Raw genomic sequence first — 26,257 nt, 5'->3', positions numbered from 1 at the left:
GAAAATCAAAATAAATCAGCTAAGACCTCAGAAAAAAAAGTGTAGACCTCCACAAGTCTGGTTCATCCTTGGGAGCAATTTTCAAACTCCTGAAGGTACCACGTTCATCTGTACAAATTATAGTACGCAAGTATAAACACCATGGGACCACGCAGCTGTCATACCGCTCAGGAAGGAGACGCGTTCTTTCTCCTAGAGATGAACGTACTTTGGTGCGAAAAGTGCGAAACAATTCCAGAACAACAGCAAAGGATCTTGTGAAGATGCTGGAGGAAACAGGCAGGAAAGTATCTATATCCACAGTAAAACAAGTCCCATATAGACATAACCTGAAAGGCCGCTCAGCGAGGAAGAAGCCACTGCTCCAAAAGAGCCATAAAAAAGCCAGACTACGGTTTGCAACTGCACATGGGGACAAAGATCGTACTTTTTGGAGAAATGTCCTCTGGTCTGATGAAACAAAAATGGAACTGTTTGGCCATAATGACCATTGTTATATTTGGAGGAAAAAGGGGGAGGCTTGCAAGCCAAAGAACACCATCCCAACAGTGAAGCACGGGGGTGGCAGCATCATGTTGTGGTGGTGCTTTGCTGCAGGAGGGACTGGTGCACTTCACAAAATAGATGGCATCATGAGGATGGAAAATGTTGTGGATATATTGAAGCAACATCTCAAGACATCAGTCAGGAAGTTAAAGCTTGGTCCCAATTGACCCAAGTGAAACAATTTAAAGGCAATGCGATCAAATACTAATTGAGTGTATGTAATCCATTCATATAATTTAATTTAAGCTTTATTTTTTTATCACGATTAATCACTTTGATTTAAAGAGGTTTGAGTCATTGACATGAACATTTATTAAAATATATTCAATAATTTTTTTTCACAAGAAAACCAATCAATGATGAAGCTAGTCAAGATGCTCTCAATGGTGCAGCTGTAGAACGTTTAGAGGATCTGATGGCCCATGCCGAATCTTTACAACATCCTGAGGGGGAAGAGGCGTTGTTGTGCCTTATTCACGACTGTGTTGATGTGTGTGGAACGTGATAATTATTAGTGATGTGGACACAGAGCAACTTGAAGCTCTCGACCCACTCCAGTACAGCACTGTCGATGTGAATGGGGGCATGCTCGGCCCTCCATTTCCTGTAGTCCACAATCAGCTCCTTTGTCTTGCTGGCGTTGAGGGAGAGGTTCGGTTTCCTGGCACCCCACTGCCATGTCAATTACCTCCTCCCTATAGGCTGTCTCAATGTCATCGGTGATTAGGCCAACCTTCATTGTGTCATCAGCAAACTTAATGATGGTGTTGGAGTCATGTGTGGCGACGCAGTTGTGGGTGAACAGGGAGTACAGGAGGGGACTAAGCACGCACCCCTGAGGTTCCCTCGTGTTGAGGGTCAGCGTGGCGGATGTGATGTTGCCTACCCTCACCACCTGGGGGTGGCCGGATCCAGTTGCAGAGGGAGGTGTTCAATCCCAGTGTCCTCAACTTATTGATGAGCTTGGAGGGCACTATGGTGTTGAATGCTGCGCTATAGTCAATGTTGATGTGAGCCATGACCAGCTTTTCAAAGCATTTCTTGGTTACAGATGTGAGTGCTACGAGGCGATAGTCATTTAGACAGGTGACCTTGGCGTTCTTGGGTACAGGACTATGGTACTCTGCTTGAAACATGTAAGTATTACAAACAAGGTCAGGGAGAGGTTGATATTTATATAATCCGTGATAGTTTGCAAGCCCTGCCACATCCGACGAGCATCAGAACCGGCGCAGTAGGATTCGATCTTAGTCCTGTGTTGATGTTTTGACCGTTTGATGGGTCGTCTGAGGTCGTAGAGGGATTTATTATAAGCGTCCGGATTAGTGTCCAGCTCCTTCAAAGTGGCAGGTCTAGCTTTAGCTCAGTGCGGATGTTGCCTGTAGTTCATGGCTTCTGTTTGGGATATGTAGTACAGTCACTGTGAGGATGACGTTGTCGATGCACTTATTAATAAAGCCGGTGACTGATGTGGTAAACTCCTCAATGTTATCAGATGAACACCGGAACATATTCCAGTCTTTGCTAGTGATAAAGTCCTGTAGTTTAGCATCCGCTTCATCTGACCACTCCCACTGGTACTTCCTGTTTGAGTTTTTGCCTGTAAGCAGGATTCAGGAGGATATAGTTACAGTCAGATTTGCCAAACTGAGGGTGAGGGAGAGATTTGTATGTGTCTCTGTGTGCAGTAAAGGTGATCTAGAGTTTTGTATGTGTCTCTGTGTGTGGAGTAAAGGTGATCTAGAGTTTTATATGTGTCTCTGTGTGCAGTAAAGGTGATCTAGAGTTTTGTATGTGTCTCTGTGTGGAGTAAAGGTGATCTAGAGTTTTATATGTGTCTCTGTGTGCAGTAAAGGTGATCTAGAGTTTTGTATGTGTCTCTGTGTGCAGTAAAGGTGATCTAGAGTTTTGTATGTGTCTCTGTGTGCAGTAAAGGTGATCTAGAGTTTTATATGTGTCTCTGTGTGCAGTAAAGGTGATCTAGAGTTGTATATGTGTCTCTGTGTGCAGTAAAGGTGATCTAGAGTTTTGTATGTGTCTCTGTGTGCAGTAAAGGTGATCTAGAGTTTTGTATGTGTCTCTGTGTGCAGTAAAGGTGATCTAGAGTTTTGTATGTGTCTCTGTGTGCAGTAAAGGTGATCTAGAGTTTTATATGTGTCTCTGTGTGCAGTAAAGGTGATCTAGAGTTGTATATGTGTCTCTGTGTGCAGTAAAGGTGATCTAGAGTTTTGTATGTGTCTCTGTGTGCAGTAAATGTGATCTAGAGTTTTATATGTGTCTCTGTGTGCAGTAAAGGTGATCTAGAGTTTTGTATGTGTCTGTGTGTGCAGTAAAGGTGATCTAGAGTTTTGTATGTGTCTCTGTGTGCAGTAAAGGTGATCTAGAGTTTTATATGTGTCTCTGTGTGCAGTAAAGGTGATCTAGAGTTTTGTGTGTGTCTCTGTGTGCAGTAAAGGTGATCTAGAGTTTTATATGTGTCTCTGTGTGCAGTAAAGGTGATCTAGAGTTTTGTATGTGTCTCTGTGTGCAGTAAAGGTGATCTAGAGTTTTATATGTGTTTCTGTGTATGGAGTAAAGGTGATCTAGAGTTTTGTGTGTGTCTCTGTGTGGAGTAAAGGTGATCTAGAGTTTTGTATGTGTCTGTGTGTGGAGTAAAGGTGATCTAGAGTTTTATATGTGTCTCTGTGTGTGGAGTAAATGTGATCTAGAGTTTTATATGTGTCTCTGTGTGTGCAGTAAAGGTGATCTAGAGTTTTGTGTGTGTCTCTGTGTGGAGTAAAGGTGATCTAGAGTTTTGTATGTGTCTGTGTGTGGAGTAAAGGTGATCTAGAGTTTTATATGTGTCTCTGTGTGTGGAGTAAAGGTGATCTAGAGTTTTATATGTGTCTCTGTGTGTGGAGTAAAGGTGATCTAGAGTTTTATATGTGTCTCTGTGTGTGGAGTAAAGGTGATCTAGAGTTGTGTATGCGTCTCTGTGTGCAGTAAAGGTGATCTAGAGTTTTGTCGCCTCTATTTGCACAGGTGACATGATGGAAAAAATTTGCTTAAATGAATTTCAGTTTCCCTGCATTAAAATCAATGGCCACTAGGAGCACTGCCTCTTGATGTGCATTTTCTTGTTTGCCTTTGGCCCTATACAGCTCATTGATTGCGGTCTTAGTGCCAGCATTGGTTTGTGGTGGTAAATAGACAGCTACGAAAAATATAGATGAAAAGTCTCTTGGTAAATGGTGGGTAAATCATGAGGTAATTCTAAATCAGGCGTAGCCTGCGTGCAACGTTAAGCTTGACTATGTTGTTTGAGATCAATTGTTTTGTACTGTTTTAACTAACAACGTTTTTAAATATCATGGAAAGAACAAATAGTTTAATGAAAAAAGAGCTGTTGTGTTTATATCTACTATTTAGGACGTACATATGGGTATTCGGACATGGCCACTCAGTGGCTCTGTCTCTCCCTCCAGAGCATAAACCCTCAGAGCCAACAGATGGCAATGGAAGTTCGATCAAAATGATCCCTGGGTTTTCTCTCACTAGCATCGCTAAAACAACTCCATCCCCTTTATAACTTAATCTCGCTCCAATTTTCCATCAATCTCTCTCACATACACATACAACCCTCTTCACATACATAAACACACACACACACACCTTTTCCCGCAATCTTTTTATAAATAAATATAATATTTCTTCTTAGTGCAGGGTCTTATTTGTGTTAACATAATCCAACCATGTTGAATCTAGTGATATGACAAAGTGCAAGAGATTTCTTCTATGAACATCTGGTATATGGTGGAAAGGCTTGAATAGATGTGAAATGGAATGTTTTCCCAAATTAAATCATTCCTTTTAAACATCAGGCTGAAAGATGTAGTATATTTCCCTCTCCTTTCATAATCCACTAAGGGATATGAGGAGGAAGGCGACAGTGCAGAATAATCCTCCATTACCTGCATTAGCCTGCTGTGGCCCCAACCTTTAATGTTACATGATATACTAAAGACAGGATGGGGGACAGACTACTGTGCACAACAGAGAAATACAGACCCACTTTATCATGAAGTAGAGAGCTAAAGCACTTTGTGAGACTATTCAAGCTCGTGCCAGCTTCCTGTGTCTGGCTGTGAGGTGAATTCATCAAGACCTTCAAACACAGCTGTGGTGTGATCTTCTCACACATACACAATGTATGTTTACCTTCCACACAGGAGGGCCTGGTTCTGGTTGTGCCAGCGACCTGGCCTGGGAAACAGGAGCACTTGACGGTCTGAGAACGCTCCTCAATCTTGTTCTTATTACAACAGCGGTGGATGGCCACCACCTCACACGTCCCCTGCTTCACCTGGTAGGAGGCTGAGAGAGAGAGAGAGACCATATAACATTGTTCAATGTGGTTGCTCGTGCAGTAGTATTTCAATATTTGCACTTAAAAACAGCCACTTCTATCAAAATACAATAATGGACAAAACCACACATTGAGTATTCAGAGTTTTTACAATAGAAAGAACTGTTGAATTATTTACAGTTGTATAAACACAAGGAATTATTCTAAAGAGGCAGACAGTTTCATTTTCAATATAAGAGTAACTGCAGTTATGTCGACACTGAGGTCCTTTCTCAGCACAACAGCATCATTAACATTAAAAGCCTGACCTTTCATGTGTGCAGGGTTATCTTCGAAAGAAAATTCTACTAACGTTATTTAAATGAGGATATAATCAAACCAAAAGTTTTTCTTAGTCATACTACAGTTTTTTTTATAACTTTGTCCGCAATTTTCACCAGTATGTGGTGCATTTTCACAATTCTAAGCGCAAAATTGCTTGTGTTTAAAAACGATACATTCCTAGCAAAAAAGGTGCAATCTAGAACCTAACATGGTTCTTCGGCTGTCCCCATAGGATAACCCTTTGAAGAACCCTTTTTGGTTACAGGTAGGACCCTTTCCATATAGGGTTCTACATGGAACAAAAAAGTGTTCTCTTTGGAACCAAATTTAGACTACTTTTGATATGATTTTCTTGTCATTTGTTGACAATACAATTAACTATCACCTACTCAAACTACTAAAAACAGATAACTGCTGAACCATTATGTAGTGCCTAGTTAATGTATATAGTTTGATAACTGCTGAACACTGTACATTTCTATATTTTTACTTCATAAATGTATACATTTTATGTTGAAGTGAAAACCAAATCATATATAGATGTGGTTATAAAATACTACACCATCATTCTACATCATTATCAGTTACAAAGTGTAAAGCACTCTATGTGCTACCATTTGGAATGATATTGTAGTGTACAATGCACTGCTGAAATACCTGGGTTGTATATAATATATTCCACTCATTATCTGAATGTCATTGGTAAGCTGATGGATGTCAAGCAGAGAGACAGGCGATACTGTATCAGTTGACAAGTCACGTAGAAAAGGTGATCTTTTACAATGTTGCGTGGGTCAGAAATGGCATCCAACACCATGATATGTTTTCACAGTAGCCAACTGGTTTACAATACTCCTATTTCTGATGATTTGTCCTTGTATGTACTGTATAAGGATAACGAAACTGTAACATTTAAATATTTATCAACATGCTCACAACCTGCCATTGGTTACAAATTATTTTATAAAACTCTCCACATAATGAAGCCTAACAATTTTAGCCTTCTGTTTTACTCCTTGGATTTAATTCTCTCGTGGCTATTTCTTATTGATGAATATAACCTTAAGCCGTTTAGATTTCTACCCAGATGTTTCGTGTGGTTTTACAGTAGTCCGTACACAAGGTTGCAACACATTTGTGTGGGAGTGTCGGAGTGTGGGATAAAAACTGTCTGTACATGTTCAATATGAATCCATTTACAGTATGTTACATCTACGGTAAAGTCAGATTTCACAACACTTTGTTTAAAGTTCAAATCATTTCATGCTTAACCCTGAGTTGAATGAGCATAGTAACCTTCCTAACACACACACACAAACACACACTCAATAGAAGGTTCTATTTCGACAGGCCATGGCCCCTCTCATCTTTCCTGATTTAAGGTTTGTTTGTTCTCTTCTCCAGAAAGCCCTCCCAATGATCCCTCGCTCTCAGAGGGCACTCCTCCGCCATCATCCCTCTGTTTTCATTTTCCTCAGTCCTCTGTCCCACTCTCCCCAGGGGCACAAGGAGCTGGCGGATTACACCTATAGATGCTCACACACACACACACACACACACACACACACACACACACACACACACACACACACACACACACACACACACACACACACACACACACACACACACACACACACACACACACACACATGCACACACATGCACACAAACACACACACACGCCATCCCATTTCTCACATCTATCTCAAACACAAAATTCCCTTCAAAAACAATCCCCTTGTTAGTGTGGCATCCTGTACCACAGTCTGCATACCAATGCCTGAGTAAAGAAGGGATAGCTAGTGCCCCATCTGAAAAACAATCTTGTTTTTTTCTACCATGGGTAAAGTAGAGAGAGAGAGAGAGAGATAGAGACAGAGCGTGCGACAGGAAGAGGGAGAGGGAGAGAGAGAGATTCAGGAAGCTGGGGAGGCGGAGTGCTCTGTCACAGGCAGTAAGGAGAACAAAGAGCACGCTGCCTCCTGGTGGCATAATGAGGTCACAGGGGCAGAAGTCCTCTAAACACAGAGCAGCATCTCTCTCTCGCTGTCTGTCTGTCTCTCTCTGTCTCTCTCTCTGTCAGTCTGTCTGTCTCGCTCTCTGTCTGTCTGTCTATCTGTCTGTCTCTCTCGCTCTCTCTCGCTGTCTGTCTGTCTCTCTCGCTCTCTCTCTCTCTCTCTGTCTGTCACTCTCTCTCTCTCTCCCTCTCTGTCTCTCTCTCTCTCTTTGTGTGTGTGTCTGTCTCGCTCTCTCTCCATGTGTCTCTCTCAATTTCTCAATTCATTTTTCTCTCTAAAGTATTTTCCTCATCCACCAATCTATACTGTATGAGTCTGGATCCGACTTAAAAGAAAAACATGTTTTAGGAAAGGAAAGTCGACTGTGTGACCTCGCTCTCTATAGGCGACGTGAGTAAGACCTTTAAAACAGGTTAACATTCTCAAGGTCACGGTGCCAGATGGATTACCAGGATGCGTACTCAGAGCATGCACTAACCAGCTGGCAAGTGTCTTCACTGACATTTCCAACCTCTCCCTGACCCAGTCTGTAATACATATATGTTTCAAGCAGACTACCACTGTCCCTGTGCCCAAGAACGCCAGGGTAACCTAAATTACTATCGCCTCGTAGCACTTACATCTGTAGCCATGAAATGCATTGAAAAACTGGGCATGGCTCACATCAACACCATAATCCCAGACATCCTGCACCTTCTCCAATTCGCTTACTGCCCCAACAGATCCCAGGATTACGCAATCTTTATTTCCCTCCACACTGCCCTCTCCCACCTGGACAAAAGGAATACCTACTTGAGAATGCTGTTCATTGACTATAGCTCAGTGTTCAAACAACACCTGTTGTTTAAGACGTGTGACAAATAAAATATTATTTGATTTGATTTCAAGTACAGCGTTCCATAACGTATTCATATCTTTGTATGAATCACTGCTGTAACCATGAAGCAATGTCTTGTCTTGACTGTCCCTGATCTATAAAGATGATTCTGGGGCACTGGCTTGAGTCAGAGAAATACGAACAGTATCTGAGAGCAGTGGATGTAATGTCTCAGTGCTCTTCTTAAACCGTCTTGTTCAGGATCGCAAAGTGGTATAATGGCAGTCTTAATGTAATAAACCTCAGCTCAGGCTGAAATAAAAACACATTTACATTCCTGTGACAACCAGACAAGTGTTTGCTGGGTGGCAAACTAAGCAGTGCTCCTTTGAACTGATGGAGCAGCCAGCCGACTGATGTATTCTGACAGACAGAATTGTGCAATTTATCAAAAAGCCTGTCTTTCCCCTGTCAATAATGCTCTCTCCACTGGCTTCCAGTTGAAGCTCGCATCCGCTACAAGACCATGGTGCTTGCCTACGGAGCTGTGAGGGGAACGGCACCTCCGTACCTTCAGGCTCTGATCAGGCCCTACACCCAAACAAGGGCACTGCGTTCATCCACCTCTGGCCTGCTCGCCTCCCTACCTCTGAGGAAGTACAGTTCCCGCTCAGCCCAGTCAAAACTGTTCGCTGCTCTGGCACCCCAATGGTGGAACAAACTCCCTCACGACGCCAGGTCAGCGGAGTCAATCACCACCTTCCGGAGACACCTGAAACCCCACCTCTTTAAGGAATACCTAGGATAGGATAAAGTAATCATTCTAACCCCCCCCCCCCCCCTTAAAAGAGTTAGATGCACTATTGTAAAGTGGTTGTTCCACTGGATATCATAAGGTGAATGCACCAATTTGTAAGTCGCTCTGGATAAGAGCGTCTGCTAAATGACTTAAATGTAAATGTAAATAACTGACTAGCATGTCTGCTGCGAAAGGCCAGACATTTGCTGTCTCTGTCTGAGGGAGCTCAGTCAATGTTGACGACAGACACAGACTGCACCCGCAGCACAACAACAGCAACATGAGCTACACCTAAACTAATGAAACAATGGAGCTGATGAGGACCTGAATGAATGAAATCAGAATGATTTAGAAAATGCCTCTATGTTTTCAGGTAACAGAATAAGTCTGGATATATTTGCTCTGGTGAAATGGAGTAATGTCACAAAATGTCTCCACGGCCTCACACATTTTTACGTTGTCTTCCACATAAAGTAACCCTTTTAGAGTAAATACTATTATCTCCCCCATTCCCCCTGTCACCATCCACATCCTCCTCTTCCACACCTCTAACCCCTCTCTCTTCACCATCTCCCTTGTTTTACACCTTCTACTGATTAATTCCCTCCTATCCCTGCACCCTTCTTCTCTCCACTTTCAACCCCTCTCTCTTCCATCTCCTCTCCCCCACCTCCCACCACACCCCACCTTCGTATCTTGCACTCCCACCCCCTCCTCCTCTCCTCTCTCCTCCCCTCTCCTCCGATCTCCACCCCACCTCTCTCCTTTCCCCCACCTCACACCACACCCCACCATCATATCCTACAATCCCACCCTCCTCCTCTCCTCTCCCCTCTCCTCGGCTGTGAACGCTCCTATCCGACACAGCCCATCAATCAGGCTGACATTATCTGTGTTTAACAGGCCCAAATCAGGCCCCGTCCACAGATTTATGCTAATCTAACAGGTTGTTTGTACGGCTGAGTGGTCCTGTGCAGGCACCTCATTTATACGCAAATCTATCCCCAATAAAACCCACCCACTGTGACCGCAAAGCAGTGTTTGTCAAGGAGGAAAACACACACTCTCTCACACACAGAGGAAGCACTTCTAATTCGAACCCCACTCACACTGTCAAGTGTAGCTCGTCTGAAGCCCTCGTGTCATAACTGGAGCAGCTACTTGGACACATTTCAATGTGTTACAATAACATACATGTTGAACAAAGCCAAGGAGTTTGATACAGTATCAGCTCTCAGCTCCCTGAGCTCAGACATGATCTTTTACTATGGTAATTACCCAAGAGATATGCAATATTAGTCCCTTATAAGAGGGAGATAAGCATGTTTAGGGTGATTGTGGTGCATCTTCACTCAGCAGATACTCCAGTATTGGAGTGAGGTTCTGGTCTGCTGAAGGTGACTGCAGTGAGGTGTATATGTCTAGTTGTGGGCTCATTGACTTTGATACGGTGATGTTAAAACTCAGGCTCCCAGAGAAAAGAGGAGCGACAGTCTCACCCACTCAGCAATAACATCTTCTCTCTCTGCCCAGAGTGAGGTGCATAATGATGTCAGGGGACAGTATAGCTGCCATACATGTCCTGTTTAAAGTGAAGATGACAAAGTCAACCGTTTTCTCTCTTTTAAAAAGGTGAATGCCCAGAGAAATCATTAAGCAGCACCGGCAGGTGGGTGGATGTGTTGGCTTCTCTGTGTCCCCTAACTTCCGGTCTAGCTTGTTCTTGATCAAAAGCTACTGTGGCAGGGCTAGGGCCCAAAAACAGCTAACACAACACAAATTGGTTTTCGGCCTGGGAGACCTGCACCCTGCAGCCACCTATCTGTGATCTGTCTGTGTGCAGTACAATAGTTTGTTTGATTGCATATAGAGGACTAAAAGTGTGTGTGCGTGTGTGTGTGTGCGTGTGCATGTGCGTGTGCACTGTGTACAGATGTAGGATCTTAATTTGATCACACTGTTGCAGGACATTTAAAACGTGTAGATTATTTGAGGTTTAAAAAGGCTTCTGGCTTTTTAATTTCCACTTTTAAATTTCAGATTTGATTTTCCCTTACGAAAAATGCATCAACCACTACAAAAATGTTAATTAACTATAATCCACATAATAATTCATATTTCCTGTTGCTGCTGGATTATTTTCCTGCTGTAGAAAACTGGCTTAAATTAAGATCCCACATCTACATGGTCAGTGCATTTAACAATCAGAAGGCCCACGTACCACACAAGCACACAAGCAGATACTGTTGTTGGGAGAGAGAGACCATTACTGTGAGAAAACAAAGACGTGGACTCGGAGTCGACTGTCTTTCATGGCCCTGCAAACATTGACAGGAAACAAGAAACAAGCTGCTGTTATATGTTTCCTATCTATTCTCCCTGACAAGCATCAGTCAAATCTTCCCTCCATGGTTATAGATTCAGTCTCTCCGTTCCTATTAGTGTAGCTGTTTCCTGGTGAGCACCGTCAAAACGGCAGAGTGCCATTGTTGATGACATTGAGTAAATGAGCCTGAGAGAGAAAACAAAGGTGCTTCTGTGAGGTAGGCTATTTCTTTTAACCTCCAGAGCCACCATGTGGCCACCTATGATACAGCAGGACATTGAACCAGAACAAAAGGCACAGCATTCAAAACTATAAATAACAGAACAGTAACACTAACTCAAAAACCGAGGAAAACGAATGTGTGGATCGTAACACCAGATCAATTATTTTCTATTTTACAAATCCTTTTGGTATAACACATAGCATTCATGCAAACAAGTCCTAAACTTCTCCCAATGAATAGAAAAGGTCTAATGAATCGCTGCAGTGTAGGAACTGAGTCGTCTGGCTGCTGTTGTCGGGGAAGGAAAGCAGAGTGTGAAATCAGATGGCAGAGGAGACCCCAGCTGACCTTCACAAAAGACTGGGACTGCAATTAGTGCTGTGCACACCCCACCGCCGAAAACACCGCCTGACCAGCGCCTGCCTCCACTCCCTCTGTCATAAAGAAACTAATACCATCAGTCACCAACACTGGATGCTGGTGGCATTTCTGTGCCAGCTAAAGGTCACCTTGCATCCCAGGCAAAAACTTGAGGAAGAGAGAAAAAATGGTGAAGGATAATGAAGGAAATAGTCATAATTAAATGAGAAACAGAGACTCTGGGGGAAGTGGAGGTGTCAATTAGTGTTGGGTGGCGAACGTGTTTTAGCCCTGGACAGGGTCTTCCTCTGAGGGGAGTGATAATGGAAATAGGGAGGGTGGGGTCAGTTGTGGGAGGAGAAGTTATGTATATTAGTATGCTTATTACTGAGCCAGTTTTCACACTCTCCTACTAAGGCAAGCAGCTCTTACATTAGTCTATATGTCCTACAGTAGCACTAACCCTTCTATGAGTCAAGCACAGGGAAATGGTTTACAAATAATAGCCTACTAACCAGTCTATCTACCCCGAATGGATCTCAGATCACACATTTTGTGACAGTTGGCAGATGACTGAAAATGTTATTTGCTGTGGGCTATGTTATCCAATGACGTGGTGTTTGCCTTCATGCCCCTGAAACAGGTCCTTCTAGATCCTAGTGTGCTGTCATGGGGACAAATGAAGTGTCACTGAGGAGGTATGCTTAATGACAGACTCCAGGCACACATGTGGCCTCAATGAAAAACAAATTAACCTCATGTGGGGTTTGGGTCGAGAGCAGGTCCTACTGTACCTGTCTGTCCCCGATGGTTACGGCTGCCAGCGGACACAGGGCAACCGCAGAACAACACCACGGCGAAAAGGAGGGCCACTTGCAAAGGCCACACTGAGCTCCCCCACAACTTCATCCTGAGATAGAAGGGGGGGGGGGGGTAAAACAAATCAGTTTTTCCTCTGTTTTAAAGGAAAGAGAGGAGTGGGGACTTCAAAAAGAAGAGGACAATGAAATATAACCAGTCTTACCTTCCTGTCCTCTCTGTCCTCCTTTCTGGTCAGTCTTGCTCTGAGTAGGATGCTCTATGGGATAAGGGTCACTGTCATGGCAAACACGTTCTCCACCTCTTCCTCTTTCTCCTCTCATACAGCACCGGCCCCTGGGAGTACAGAGGGGGCAGTCAGAGAGAGAGTCCCTAGTGGCTCCTATGTGTGTCCCAGCACCAGCACCCCTCCCCTGCTCCGGGCCCTGTCCCTTCCTGCTGTAGCGGGCTGTATGGGGAGCCCCGTGGTGATGGAGAGGAGATGTGAGGGCCAGGGTTCTGTCACAGATTCATTGTTTACAGTGGGCTCACCTACCCCGAGGCTCTACGTGATCCCCTCTACATCACACACAGCTTCAGAGAGAGGAGTCCAGCAGAGAGGCAGGCAGAGAACTCAAATGCACACACACACACACACACTCACACACACTCACACACAAAGAAAAACACCAAACATGCACACACACGTACACACACACACACACACACACACACACACACAGAGAGAGAAACACACCAAACATGCACACACACACACACACACACACACACACACACACACACACACACACACACACACACACACACACACACACACACACACACACACACACACACACACACACACACACACACACACACAGAGAGAGAGAGTATCATATATGAGAAACACACTAAAGCACAGATAATCTCATACACAAACATTCAGTTCAAACAAGCCAAAACACGCACACACGTGCGCACACAAACACTGTTTGTTGTGTACATTCAGATGGCACTGGAGACTGCAGGAGACTCCGACATGTCTGTATCTGTACACACACACACACATACACACACCCCAGTGTTTCAGCACCCCAGTGAACGAGTGTGTCAATATCTGTGATACAGGCCTCTTACAGAGTCAGTTGGCCCAGTGTTGGCAGTCTGTTCTTAAACCTAAGTATCCTGACAACAGATGAACGATCAACTTGTCTCTCATGTTTTACTGGATTATTTCAATTCATTAGTATGGTTTTATTCACCTGGGAATATTGTACATGTTAGGTAGCGGAGTATTCAGTCCCTGAAACGATCTCCTCTCCTGTGAGTCGTTGAGTGTGATGCTTCTGCCCCCTGGTGGTGTAATTTGAGACCTTCTCTGAGGTAGAATAAAACCAGACAGTAAAACACTCTTCTGCTAGTGCAAGTAGTTAGAGATAAGACCAGAGACAAACCACTGATAACACAGGTCACCAAAGAGAGAGAAGATGTGGCAGAGTGTGAGACAGGGGGGAGGGACAGAAACGTGGGAGAAGATCTGAGATAAGGAGAGAAAAATATGGATAGAGGTGGGGGGCGAGAGAGAGAGAGAGAGAGAGGGGAAGAGAAGGAGGGAGAGAGAGCTAGAGAGAGAGAGAGGAAGAGAAGGAGGGAGAGAGAGCTAGAGAGAGAGAGGGGAAGAGAAGGAGGGAGAGAGAGCTAGAGAGAGAGAGGGGAAGAGAAGGAGGGAGAGAGAGCTAGAGAGAGAGCGAGACAGAGAGAGGACAGATTTTAGGTAAGCAGGGATGGGGGTAGGAGTAAAGATACAGGTACAAAGAAAGCCAGGAGACGGGAGGAGGAGAGAGAGAAGGGAGGAGGAGGAGAGAGGAGGAGGAGAGAGAGAAGGGAGGAGGAGGAGAGAGGAGGAGAGAGAGGAGAAGGGAGAGGAGAAGGGAGGAGGAGAGAGAGGAGAAGGGAGGAGGAGAGAGAGAGGAGAAGAGAGAGGGGAAGGGAGGAGGAGAGAGAGAGGAGAAGAGAGAGGGGAAGGTAGGAGGAGAGAGAGGAGAAGAGAGAGGAGAAGGGAGGAGGAGAGAAAGAGGAGAAGAGAGAGGGGAAGGGAGGAGGAGAGAGAGGAGAAGAGAGAGGAGAAGGGAGGAGGAGAGAGAGAGGAAGGAAGGAAGGAGGAGAGAGAGGAGAAGAGAGAGGGGAAGGGGGGAGGAGAGAGAGAGGAGAAGAGAGAGGGGAAGGTAGGAGGAGAGAGAGGAGAAGGGAGGAGGAGAGAAAGAGGAGAAGAGAGAGGGGAAGGGGGGAGGAGAGAAAGGAGAAGAGAGAGGGGAAGGGAGGAGGAGAGAGGAGAAGAGAGAGGGGAAGGGAGGAGGAGAGAATAAGAGTACACGGATGAAGGACAGGGAAAGAGTGAGGTTAAAGATGGGGGGAGGGGAGGTGAGAGAGGGAATGAGAGGTGGAGAGATCAGTCACCCGGGAATGACAGGATTATTGTACAGCTGTGGCTCTGAGTCTGACTGTGTGTTGGAATCAGGGACAGTATGTACTCTAAAGAGTTTATGTAATCATCCTATGTATAGGGAATACATGTTGTGGAAAGTATACCAAAATAATATAGTTTTTTGTATAAACATGGATATTTTTTATTGTTCTCTGTGTGTGTCCTCAGATGTGTGTGTCCTTGTATACGCGTGTCCTTGTATATGTCTGTCCTTGTATAAGTGTGTCCTCGTATACAAGTGTCTTCGTATGCGCGTGTACTCGTATGCGCAGGGTCATCATATGCGCGTGTCCTCGTATGAGTGTGTCCTCGTATGCGCGTGTCCTCGTATGCGCGTGTGCTCGTATGCGCGTGTGCTCGTATGTGCGTGTCCTCGTATGCGCGTGTCCTCGTATGCACGTGTCCTCGTATATGCGTGTCCTCGATAGCGCGTGTGCTCGTATGCAAGTGTCCTCGTATGCGTGTGTCCTCGTATATGCATGTATCCTTGTATACACGTATCCTCGTATGCACGTGTCCTCGTATGCGCGTGTCCTCGTATACGCGTGTCCTCGTATGCGTGTGTCCTCGTATACGCGTGTCCTCTTATGCGCGTGTCCTTGTATGCGTGTGTCCTTGTATGCGTGTGTCCTTGTATGCGTGTGTCCTTGTATCTGTGTATCCTTGTATGCGTGTGTCCTTGTATGCGTGTGTCCTTGTATGCGTGTGTCCTTGTATGCGTGTGTCCTTGTATGCGTGTGTCCTTGTATGCGTGTGTCCTTGTATGTGTGTGTCCTTGTATCTGTGTATCCTTGTATGTGTGTGTCCTTGTATCTGTGTGTCCTTGTATGTGTGTGTCCTTGTATCTGTGTATCCTTGTATGTGTGTGTCCTTGTATCTGTGTGTCCTTGTATGCGTGTACATGAGAATTATGTGTGTATCTCCATGTACAGGACAGTATTTGTGTGTGTAAGTGTGTGCATGTGTGAGAGATGCATGAGTGTGTGCAAGGTGTATATGTAGTTTGTGAGAGGTGATTACGCATGCTGCACCACAGCACAGTAGCACATCTCCTATTCTCTTTCTAAAGGCAGGACCACGGTGTGCATTTTTATCAGCTTACTTCTCTGACACGTTCATTAAATGAGCACAATGCTGTGTGTGTATGTGCTCTGCATTGTCCCTTTCTCCAGATGCCCCTCATTCTCCTCAGGACTACGGGGACAATGAGTACTGTCAGACACACGGACATCACCCTGCTGTCTCTTATAACACTCAATGTTCATCCTCTCAACAAACACATAGACACACACACACAGTTTGAACTGTACAAACACAAACGTGTGAGAATACACATCTAAAATGCATCCATCAGCACAAACACGGACGTACGGACGGACGGACGGACGGACGGACGGACGCACGCACGCACGCACGCACGCACGCACGCACGCACACACACACACACACACAAACATACACACTAGATGTTCTGGGGCAGATGCGGCAGACATAGCAGAGGTGTGTGTGGGTCTAAGCTGCTGCATGCGTCAGCTGTTGAGGAATGTTAGGTTTGGCAGTGCATTAGTGAACAGTCCTAACGGAACAGAGGAACACATACACACAGGAACACACACACATTCATACACACAGCAGAGTTCACGATTATCTGAAGAGGGATCAGCTCACTCTATCACTCTCTCTCTCCCTCTTTCTCTGTCTTTCTGTCTGTTTCTCTGTCTCTGTTTATCCCTCTCTCTCTCCCTCTTTCTCTGTCTTTCTGTCTGTTTCTCTGTCTCTCTGTTTATCCCTCTCTCTCTCCCTCTTTCTCTGTCTGTTTCTCCTTCTCTGTCTTTCTGTCTGTTTCTCTGTCTCTGTTTATCCCTCTCTCTCTCCCTCTTTCTCTGTCTTTCTGTCTGTTTCTCTGTCTCTCTGTTTATCCCTCTCTCTCTCCCTCTTTCTCTGTCTTTCTGTCTGTTTCTCTGTCTCTGTTTATCCCTCTCTCTCTCCCTCTTTCTCTGTCTTTCTGTCTGTTTCTCTGTCTCTCTGTTTATCCCTCTCTCTCTCCCTCTTTCTCTGTCTGTTTCTCTTTCTCTCTTTATCACTCTCTCTCCCTCTTTCTCTGTCTTTCTCGGTCTGTTTCTCTGTCTCTGTTTATCCCTCTCTCTCTCCCTCTTTCTCTGTCTGTTTCTCTTTCTCTCTGTTCACCTTCTCTGTCTCTCAATCTTTCTTTTCACATCTTTCTTTTCACGTCTCTCTCGCTGTCTCTCTCTCTCCTTCTCTTGGGCTGAAGGTGGGATTGTGTTGATTTGCGTTGGCTTATGTAGTAATGCGTTGGCTTATGCAGTAATCTCACAGGCGTGACACAGGGGCCTCATTGACATGCAGTGAAATCCCACCTCTGTTGGAAATATATCTGTTTGCCCTGTATCCAAAGCCCATCACCTGTCAGCACTCCCTGAACACGCACACGAAAACGACACAAGGCACACACATGCACACAGGCACATCACACCCAAGGAACACACAAGATATTACATCACTTGAATGACAAATACTGCACTACCCCGTAATGTTTTGTACACTCAGTGTAAAACCTATCCTGGGGGCTGTTTGGCTTGGCAGTGGCACTACTCCCTCTAGATGGAGAGAGAAGACTATTACCATCCACCGGGCACAGACGTCACTTTAACGTCTATTCCATGTTGGTTCAACATCATTTCATTGAAATGACGTGGAAACAACGTTGATTCAACCAGTGTTTTCCCAGTGGGCAAAGGATTCAACTAAACATGAACACTGTACATGGACAACGTCTCCTCCCAGATCCATCCTGAAGAGGCTTGTATAGCAGCAGCTGGGGCAATTGTAAAGGTTGTTGTTTCTCTGAAAATGAAGCGTCAAATGTCACCTGTCCATTGCCAGATACATGGTTGTTGTTGTAAGAGAGAATATCCATCAATAACATTCACAGTCATATAAAGGTTAATAAACACATCAGTCCATAGTCTCCGTATTCTTCAATAAATGCTCGAAGACTAAATTGTACAGAGACACATCAGTGTTGGCTTTAGGATACTGGACACTAAACAGACAAAACCATATATGTGTAAAACAACTGGTGTCTCCATGGCCTGAGAAACAAGGAAAATGAAGAGCACAGAGAGAGCCCGATATAGGCTTCTTAAAAGCGTTTCACATTTCCACAGATGTGCACAATATTACAATTATGGTGGGGCACAGCAGCGAGATTCCATGTCCTGTGCATTTATCTGGCTGAGAGCCCATTACAACACGCTGTTCTCTTCCTTTTCCTCCGGATTGCAGAAAATGTCCAGCCCAGCCACCACTCTGGACAACAGGTATTTATGAACCATGACCTCCCTCATTCTCTGTCTCACACAATCTCTCTTTCCTCACCCAGTCTCTCACTCTTCACTCAGTCTCTCTCTCCACTCAGTCTCTCTCCTCACCCAGTCTCTCACTCTTCACTCAGTCTCTCTCTCCACTCAGTCTCTCTCCTCACTCAGTCCCTCTCTCCTCACTCAGTCTCTCTCTCTTCACTCAGTCTCTCTCTCCTCACTCAGTCTCTCTCTCTTCACTCAGTCTTTCCCTCCTCACTCAGTCCCTCTCTCCTCACTCAGTCTCTCTCTCTTCACTCAGTCTCTCTCTATTCACTGAGTCTCTCTCTCCTCACTCAGTCTCTCTCTCCTCACTCAGTCTCTCCCTCCTCACTCAGTCTCTCTCCTCACTCAGTCTCTCTCTCTCTTCATTCAGTCTCTCTCCTCACTCAGTCTCTCTCTCCTCACTCAGTCTCTCTCTCTTCATTCAGTCTCTCTCCTCACTCAGTCTCTCTCTCCTCACTCTGTCTCTTCACTAAGTCTCTCCCTCCTCACTCAGTCTCTCCCTCCTCACTCAGTCTCTCCCTCCTCACTCTGTCTCTCTCTCTTCACTCAGTCTCTCCCTCCTCACTCAGTCTCTCCCTCCTCACTCAGTCTCTCCCTCCTCACTCAGTCTCTCCCTCCTCACTCAGTCTCTCCCTCCTCACTCTGTCTCTCCCTCCTCACTCAGTCTCTCCCTCCTCACTCAGTCTCTCCCTCCTCACTCAGTCTCTCCCTCCTCACTCAGTCTCTTCCTCCTCACTCAGCCTCTCTCCTCACTCAGTCTCTCTCTCCTCACTCACTCTCTTCTTCTTGCTCTTTCTTTCTCTTTCTCTCTCCCTCTCCTTTTCTGTCTCTGCTCTCCTCTCTCTGTCCTTGTCTCTTTCCCATTTTCTACACCTCCTGTCTCTCTCCATCTATCTCACTCCTTCTTTCTCTTCATTTCTCTCTCTCTATCTACTGTATGTGCTGATGAGTATTTCTGCCTTCTCTCCGTCTGCTCCAAACTCAATATCTCCCCACTGCTATTTCTAATCATGTAGGACCAATTTGTCTGCCTCCTTCCTGGTTCCAACACATTTCTGTGTGTGAGAGAGAAAGAGAGAGAGAAAGAGAGAAAGAGAGAAAGAGAGAGAGACATGGCGGTGTATTCTCTGTTGAGGTAATATAAACACATGAGGTGAAGTAATTGTCATATCTTAAAATATTTCATCTTTCTCAGACATCGCTGTCTGATTAAAAAACTCTGTTTTATTTTTTACTCCTTGGCCATGCTGAATGTTTAGTGAGAGCCTCCTTAGACTAACACAGATATAACCACAAACACTTCCACACCAGAAATGGATCAGTGATAAAAAAGCAACTGCAGTTGCACAGAAAGCGTGAGGGTTTGCTGCATTTGTATTCATTAATGATAGAATTTTGCTGTGCAGTCTAACTATACAACGCTAGCCAACGTTCTTAGCAGATAAGAAGAATACAGCCTATGTAGCAGAGGTGGTTCAGTGAACTATGCATGCATAATGACAAACTCTGCCTGAGACCTGAAGACGTAACTTAGCTCCCAATACTAATACTAATACCATTGCTCTAGTTTAATGGGCTAATGGGTTCTTAAATTATTATTTCTGTGCTACTGGGGTAATCTACTCTGCTCATTTAAACAAATAATATAGAATATAAAACTTCCCTCAGTTAGATGGCTTGGTCTGTGCTGTGTGTGGGCTGCCAGAGAGGTCAAGGGGCACCCCTGGCAGACACACTCCCTCACACCTACAAGCTATTCATTTAGTATCACCCCCAGGCTGTGTAAAAATGTCTCAGAACAAGGGAAGAATGGCTGATTCCACAGCCATTACCTGCTGTGCCCCTCTCCGGGTATTGACTGCAGAGCTCAGAGAGGACGATAAGGTGAGGTACCATTACAGCACAATTGATCGGCATGCACTTAAGTCCAATCCAGAGCCTGTTGCACAGGCCAGAGACTCCGCCCCCCAGATCCAGTGACTCGACCAGATGTGTGTCTTTGTGTTTTTATTCTTAGGGTTTTCTCTTTTTTCACCCTTCTCCTTTTTCTGCACCAAGGATGAAAAGCAGACGTGACCAGAGTCCCTTAGCGTGTTTCATGTGGCCAAGCAGGTTACCAGCAGCTCCAGGGAGTCTGGACCCCCTGCCAACACGCACGCACGCACGCACGCACGCACGCAAACACACACACACACACACACACACACACACACACACACACACACACACACACACACACACACACACACACACACACACACACACACACACACACACACACACACACACACACACACACGCATAGAAATAGGGTGTGTACAACATCCTGCATGTATCTTTCCCTGGTTGGGCATGACAGTCCATTTCCGAGGCCAACAACCAAAATCAGATAGCAGCTAGCTGGAAGGGATGGAGGGTATTCTCCTGTTGAGGGTGGGAGAGATGGATCCCTACTGCTCCATGCTTTATGGAACAACAGACACAGACACTAACAGGCTAATAAACATTAGCTCACTGAGCCAACCTGCCTGCAGCCCCACCCCCAGCTCAGCCCAGCCATACCCAGCTCTGTTGCTGTGTTCTTTACGAGGGCGTCTTTTAAACCCAGACAGCCAGCGTGGCCTGACATAGATCAGAGCAGCTCCTACAGCGCTCTGACAGACAGAGTCACGGCCCACGCCATAAATCCAGCGCTCGCTAATAAAGCAATAAAAGACCATTAAAAGTCAGCGTCCCTCAGGACACAGAGATGGATGGGAGACAGGCAGTGCGTCCAAATACCTGACTCCCATCCTTTATGTTGACACTTTGGATACATCCCCTACACTGTAGACAGCTTGGAGACTGGATAAACATCTGAAATCTTTATGCCCGTCTTTGCTACTCTTTCTTTTCATGCAACGAGCAGTGATTGAATTGTCCCTCAATCCCCTCCCCCCTTTTATTAATACCTTATTCAGGTCTCTCTCTCTCTTTTCTCTCTGTCCTCTCTACCTCTTCATTTTTTGTCTTTCTTTGTTTCTCTCTCGTCTCATCTCTTCAATTTGTTCTCACCCCATGGAGGTGAAGGATCACGAAGTTTAGAAGTTGAGAGCACGGCGGTGAACCACTGTAGACCGAGAGCAGTTGGAATTACAGAGGGTGTGATGAAAGATACAGAGAGAATGTTCAACAGTGAGTCACTGAATCACTGATTGAGAGAGAGAGAGAGAGAGAGAGAGAGAGAGAGAGAGAGAGAGAGAGAGAGAGAGAGAGAGAGAGAGAGAGAGAGGAGAGAGAGAGGAGAGAGAGAGAGAGAGAGACCAGCCTCCCGCAGTCTATCGAGCAAACAAAGCCAAAATAATTTCTGACAGGCAAATCGCCCGATAACCGTAGTAATTCATTGTGCTTGTCCAAATTTTGATTAATGGAAAATAAACAAAGTTGATGTGGAGCTAGGTTTGATTTTCTATGCGCGGCGCCACAGCCCCTCTGAAGTTGAGCTAATCCTGGGTCTTTAGCAGTGAGGAATGCACTGGGCTCATTGACTCCTCCACCTAGCTGACTACGTGCTGTTTGCCTATGGACCAGACAAATCAATGGGCCTTGTCTCATGGAGAGAGGAGGGGCTGAGTCCTCGGCCCTTAGCCCGCACACTCACGGCCAACATCCTGATTATTTCAGGCCCCTCTGCTGCTAATAACCAGGCTGGTGCCGGCTAGCACATAAATGTATTAATGGCCAAATGTGCCACGCGTGCAAACGGGCGGGCCAAGGAGAGAGAGAGACAGAGGCCAGAGAGAGAGGGATGGGAGAGAGGGGGGAGAAAGAGAGAGGGCCTGATCAATTGTTCATTTTACAAAGTCAGTGAGTTGTGTCAGTGGTGTCAATAAGTGAATTAATTTGTCTGTGGGTCTCTAGAGCATGACATCGTATCACTCTGTTCCCCTCTTACCCTCGCACTCATACATAAAACCAATGCTAACACACACAGAGAGACAGCCAAACACACTACACCACACACACACACATTGAATTATACGTGTCATCCTCTAACACCCCTGAGCAGGGCATTGTCCACTGATCCTGTGAGTGACATCAGTCCTCCTCAGAGACAGTCTCCTGACCGGTGGCAGCCTGGAGCTCACAAAGCCATCACCTCAAACACACTACCACAATACTCAGAGAGATCTCTGGCTCTGCCTTCAATACGAGAGAGAGAGAGAGAGAGAGAGAGAGAGAGAGAGAGAGAGAGAGAGAGAGAGAGAGAGAGAGAGAGAGAGGTCTAAATCCCCCTTCAGCCTGTAGTGTTTCTCTGGGTGCTGCTGTGACTGTGACTGGTGTAGGCTCTATCAGTGGCGTTAGTTTGCAGCCCTTCACAGTGGCCCCATGCTAGGCCTACACTGGGAGCCTTTAATAATCACACACACACACGATGTCGCTCACGCTTACCTGCACATCTGCCAGCTGCCACAGCAGCATGCCGCGAGCAGGGACAGGAGCAGATTGCATCCTGGGTGATATATACTGCACCATGGGTAGGAGCCGTGTCTGTTCAATTACAATCATTACCGTCGCTTACAGGGGATCTGTCATCATCACAATGAATCTTATCAATGCACAAAATCCCATTGTGATCAACCAACCAACCCAACTGTGAGGAAAAATGTATTATTTACTTTATCCATAAAAGTGTTTGCATCCTAAAATGAAGATGGTGCTCTTTACTATGGGATATGTGAAATGAGAGAGCAAGACAACTTCCTTATACTTTTTCCATAAGAAATGAAAGTCTGTACAAGTGTGAGATTCGGGGAGAAAGTTTAGAGGGAAGTGGGTTTGTTCTGTGATCAGCCAACATCTGGACTGAATACATTTAAGAACTCTTTTCTTTCAACCTCAAAACTCCCACTACAAAATACATTACTTGCGCAAACAAATGCCTACCTCCTTCGTACTTTCTCTTTCTAAATGGCTGCTGTTCCTTAATCCCAGGGCTTTCAGGTTGAGCTGTCCATCAAAGCCAGCCCTGCTAAATGGAATCAAACTCCTGCTAGATTGGCCTGAGCCAAACAGCCAAACAGCTCTGCCGGAGACAATAGCGCCTCAGATTCCATTACGTAGAGTGAGGCCAGACATCACAGAACCCTGGGAGGCAGTGGAACACATGCAGGACGAACGAAGGAGAACAGCTCAATGGACCACGGTGCAATATGTCTCTCCTCCCTCTGTTCTGCCTCTGTCTTCCAGGGCTCGTCTTCCTCATTCACACACTACTTTTCCAGGCTGTTACACACCACACATTTTCATCTCCCTCACTGTATTACTGCAGCCTCATGGGGCACAGAGAATACATACACTCAGAGAGAGAAAAGGGGAGAACGAGAAAAAAGAAGATAGAGGGTGAGGGAAAGTAAGAGAAAGAGACAGAGACAGACAGAAAGAGAGAGGGGGAAATAAGGGGAGAGAGAAGGGGAGAGAGAACACAGGGGCTTCCATCTTTCTTTAATGGGATCCCTTAAAGGTTCAAAGCAGCCATTTTTATCTCAAAATCAAATCATTTCTGGGTAACAATTAAGTACCTTACTGGGATTTTCTTTCAATTAAATTAATCAAAAATAAACAAAAATAGCTTCTTAGCAAAGAGCAATTTCTCAAGCAAGAATTTTGCTAGGACTGTCTGGGAGTAGTCTGAGTGGGGAGGGGAAACCTGAAAACTAGCTGTTATTGGCAGAAAGGTTTGGAACTCTCTTTCGTAATGGGTCTATTAATTAATTTACCGCCTGGTGATGTCACCAGGCAGACCAAAACTCCATCCCACCAAAACAGGCTGAAATTTCAGGTGGTCTTATCAAACAGTTCTTAACCTAAAAGGGTATTTTTATAGTTTTCACAATTTCACACTACTATTCCAATCTAATAGTGTGGAATTCTCATCGACGGGGCTGTAGTGGAGCAGGTTGAGAGCTTCAAGTTCCTTGGTGTCCACATCACCAACAAACTAGAATGGTCCAAACACAACAAGACAGTCGTGAAGAGGGCACGAAAAAGCCTATTCCCCCTCAGGAAACTAAAAAGATTTGGCATGGGTCCTGAGATCCTCAAAAGGTTCTACAGCTGCAACATCGAGAGCATCCTGACTGGTTGCATCACTGCCTGGTACGGCAATTGCTCAGCCTCCGACCGCAAGGCACTTCAGAGGGTAGTGCGTACGGTCCAGTACATCACTGGGGCTAAGCTGCCTGCCATCCAGGACCTCTACACCAGGCGGTGTCAGAGGAAGGCCCTAAAAATTGTCAAAGACCCAGCCACCCCAGTCATAGACTGTTCTCTCTACTACCGCATGGCAAGCGGTACCGGAGTGCCAAGTCTAGGACCAAAAGGCTTCTCAACAGTTTTTACCCCCAAGCTATAAGACTCCTGAACAGGTAATCAAATGGCTACCCGGACTATTTGCACTGTGTGCCCCCCCCCCCCCCCCCCTCTTTTACGCTGCTGCTACTCTCTGTTTATCATATATGCATAGTCACTTTAACTATACATTCATGTACATACTACCTCAATTGGCCCGAACAACCAGTGCCCCCGCACATTGGCTAACCGGGCTATCTGCATTGTGTCCCGCCACCCACTACCCGCCAATCCCTCTTTTACGCTACTGCTACTCTCTGTTTATCATATATGCATAGTCACTTTAACCAGATCTACATGTACATACTACCTCAATCAGCCCGACTAACCGGTGCCTGTATGTAGCCTCACTACTGTTATAGCCTCGCTACTGTATATAGCCTCGCTATTGTTATTTTTCACTGTCTTTTTACTGTTGTTTTTATTTCTTTACTTACCTATTGTTCACCTAATATATTTTTTGCACTGTTGGTTAGAGCCTGTAAGTAAGCATTTCACTGTAAGGTCTACACCTGTTGTATTCAGCGCACGTGACAAATAAACTTAGATTTGATTTGATATATATAAAACACAGGGAAATCACGTTTTTGACTACACTCGGCCTTTAACCATTCACTCTCTTTAGAGAGGCTCCCTTTGATTAAAAAAAGCAAGGGCTCAATGGATTTCTAACTCACACATCATACTCTTCATGACAGGGGGTTGTGTCCTCTGCCTTCTGCTGCTCATGGCACAGGCACACATACTCCCTCTAATGTTAAACTGCCCTGCCCTACCTTCCTCCAGGCTACCCCAGAGGTGACACTGATCTCTGGCTGCACCCTCCATCTCAGCCTGGCCTCTATGGAAGCTCTGATGGAGTGTTTTTTCTCCAGCTCCTGTGCTGCATTAGGATGTGATTGACTCTAATATCTCTCTGGAGACTACCCTGTACAGTACAGTATGGTTCGGGCAGAAGAGGAGAGGATGAACGGCCATCAGGACCAATCTCACTTACAGATGAGAGGCCTCCCACTCTCCTCTCTCTCTCCTTCTCTACCTCCCTGCTGGGAGGATCTCTCCTCCCTCCTCTCTGGATTGCACAGCATCAATCACAGTGGCACACAGTGAATCTGCTAATGCCAGCGTACAGCTGATCTCAGATCAGTCTGTCGCACTGCTATCCGTGATCCCTGTTATTCATCTAGCTTATCGCCCAGGAGTATCTGGCCTGTCCCCTCCCTGCCTGCTTAGCCTCGTACTCATGCACAATCACAAATGCACACAATACACTCCTCCGCATTCACAATCACTCAGCCAGATAAATCCCCTGCATGTCTGGAGGAAAAGGATAGCCATGCCGTGTAGGAGCCTCACAGGATAGGCCTTATTGCTGTCTGGTGGGGGTTCTGAGAGGTGGGAGATGAGTCTGGATGTGGGAAGGTATAGAGGAGG

General features: G+C 45.5%; 1 protein-coding gene across 1 annotated transcript in view; it reads right to left on the bottom strand.

The window, feature by feature from the left end:
* LOC139557434 (chemokine-like protein TAFA-4) overlaps nt 1–26,257 on the bottom strand; it is a 46,983-nt gene that overhangs the window by 17,656 nt on the left and 3,070 nt on the right. The window contains exons 2-4 of the mRNA XM_071372239.1: nt 12,786–12,916; nt 12,556–12,671; nt 4,744–4,899 (exon numbers count right to left, since the gene is read on the bottom strand). Coding sequence (XP_071228340.1) covers nt 4,744–4,899; nt 12,556–12,670 — 271 coding nt within the window. The 5' untranslated portion in view covers nt 12,671; nt 12,786–12,916. The remainder of the gene's footprint in view (nt 1–4,743; nt 4,900–12,555; nt 12,672–12,785; nt 12,917–26,257) is intronic.

The sequence above is a fragment of the Salvelinus alpinus genome, chromosome 2 (assembly GCF_045679555.1).
Source record: "Salvelinus alpinus chromosome 2, SLU_Salpinus.1, whole genome shotgun sequence".
In the NCBI taxonomy this organism is placed as follows: domain Eukaryota; kingdom Metazoa; phylum Chordata; class Actinopteri; order Salmoniformes; family Salmonidae; genus Salvelinus; species Salvelinus alpinus.
The sequence above is the reverse complement of the archived record's forward strand: the minus strand, read 5'-3'. Positions and strand labels throughout refer to the sequence as shown.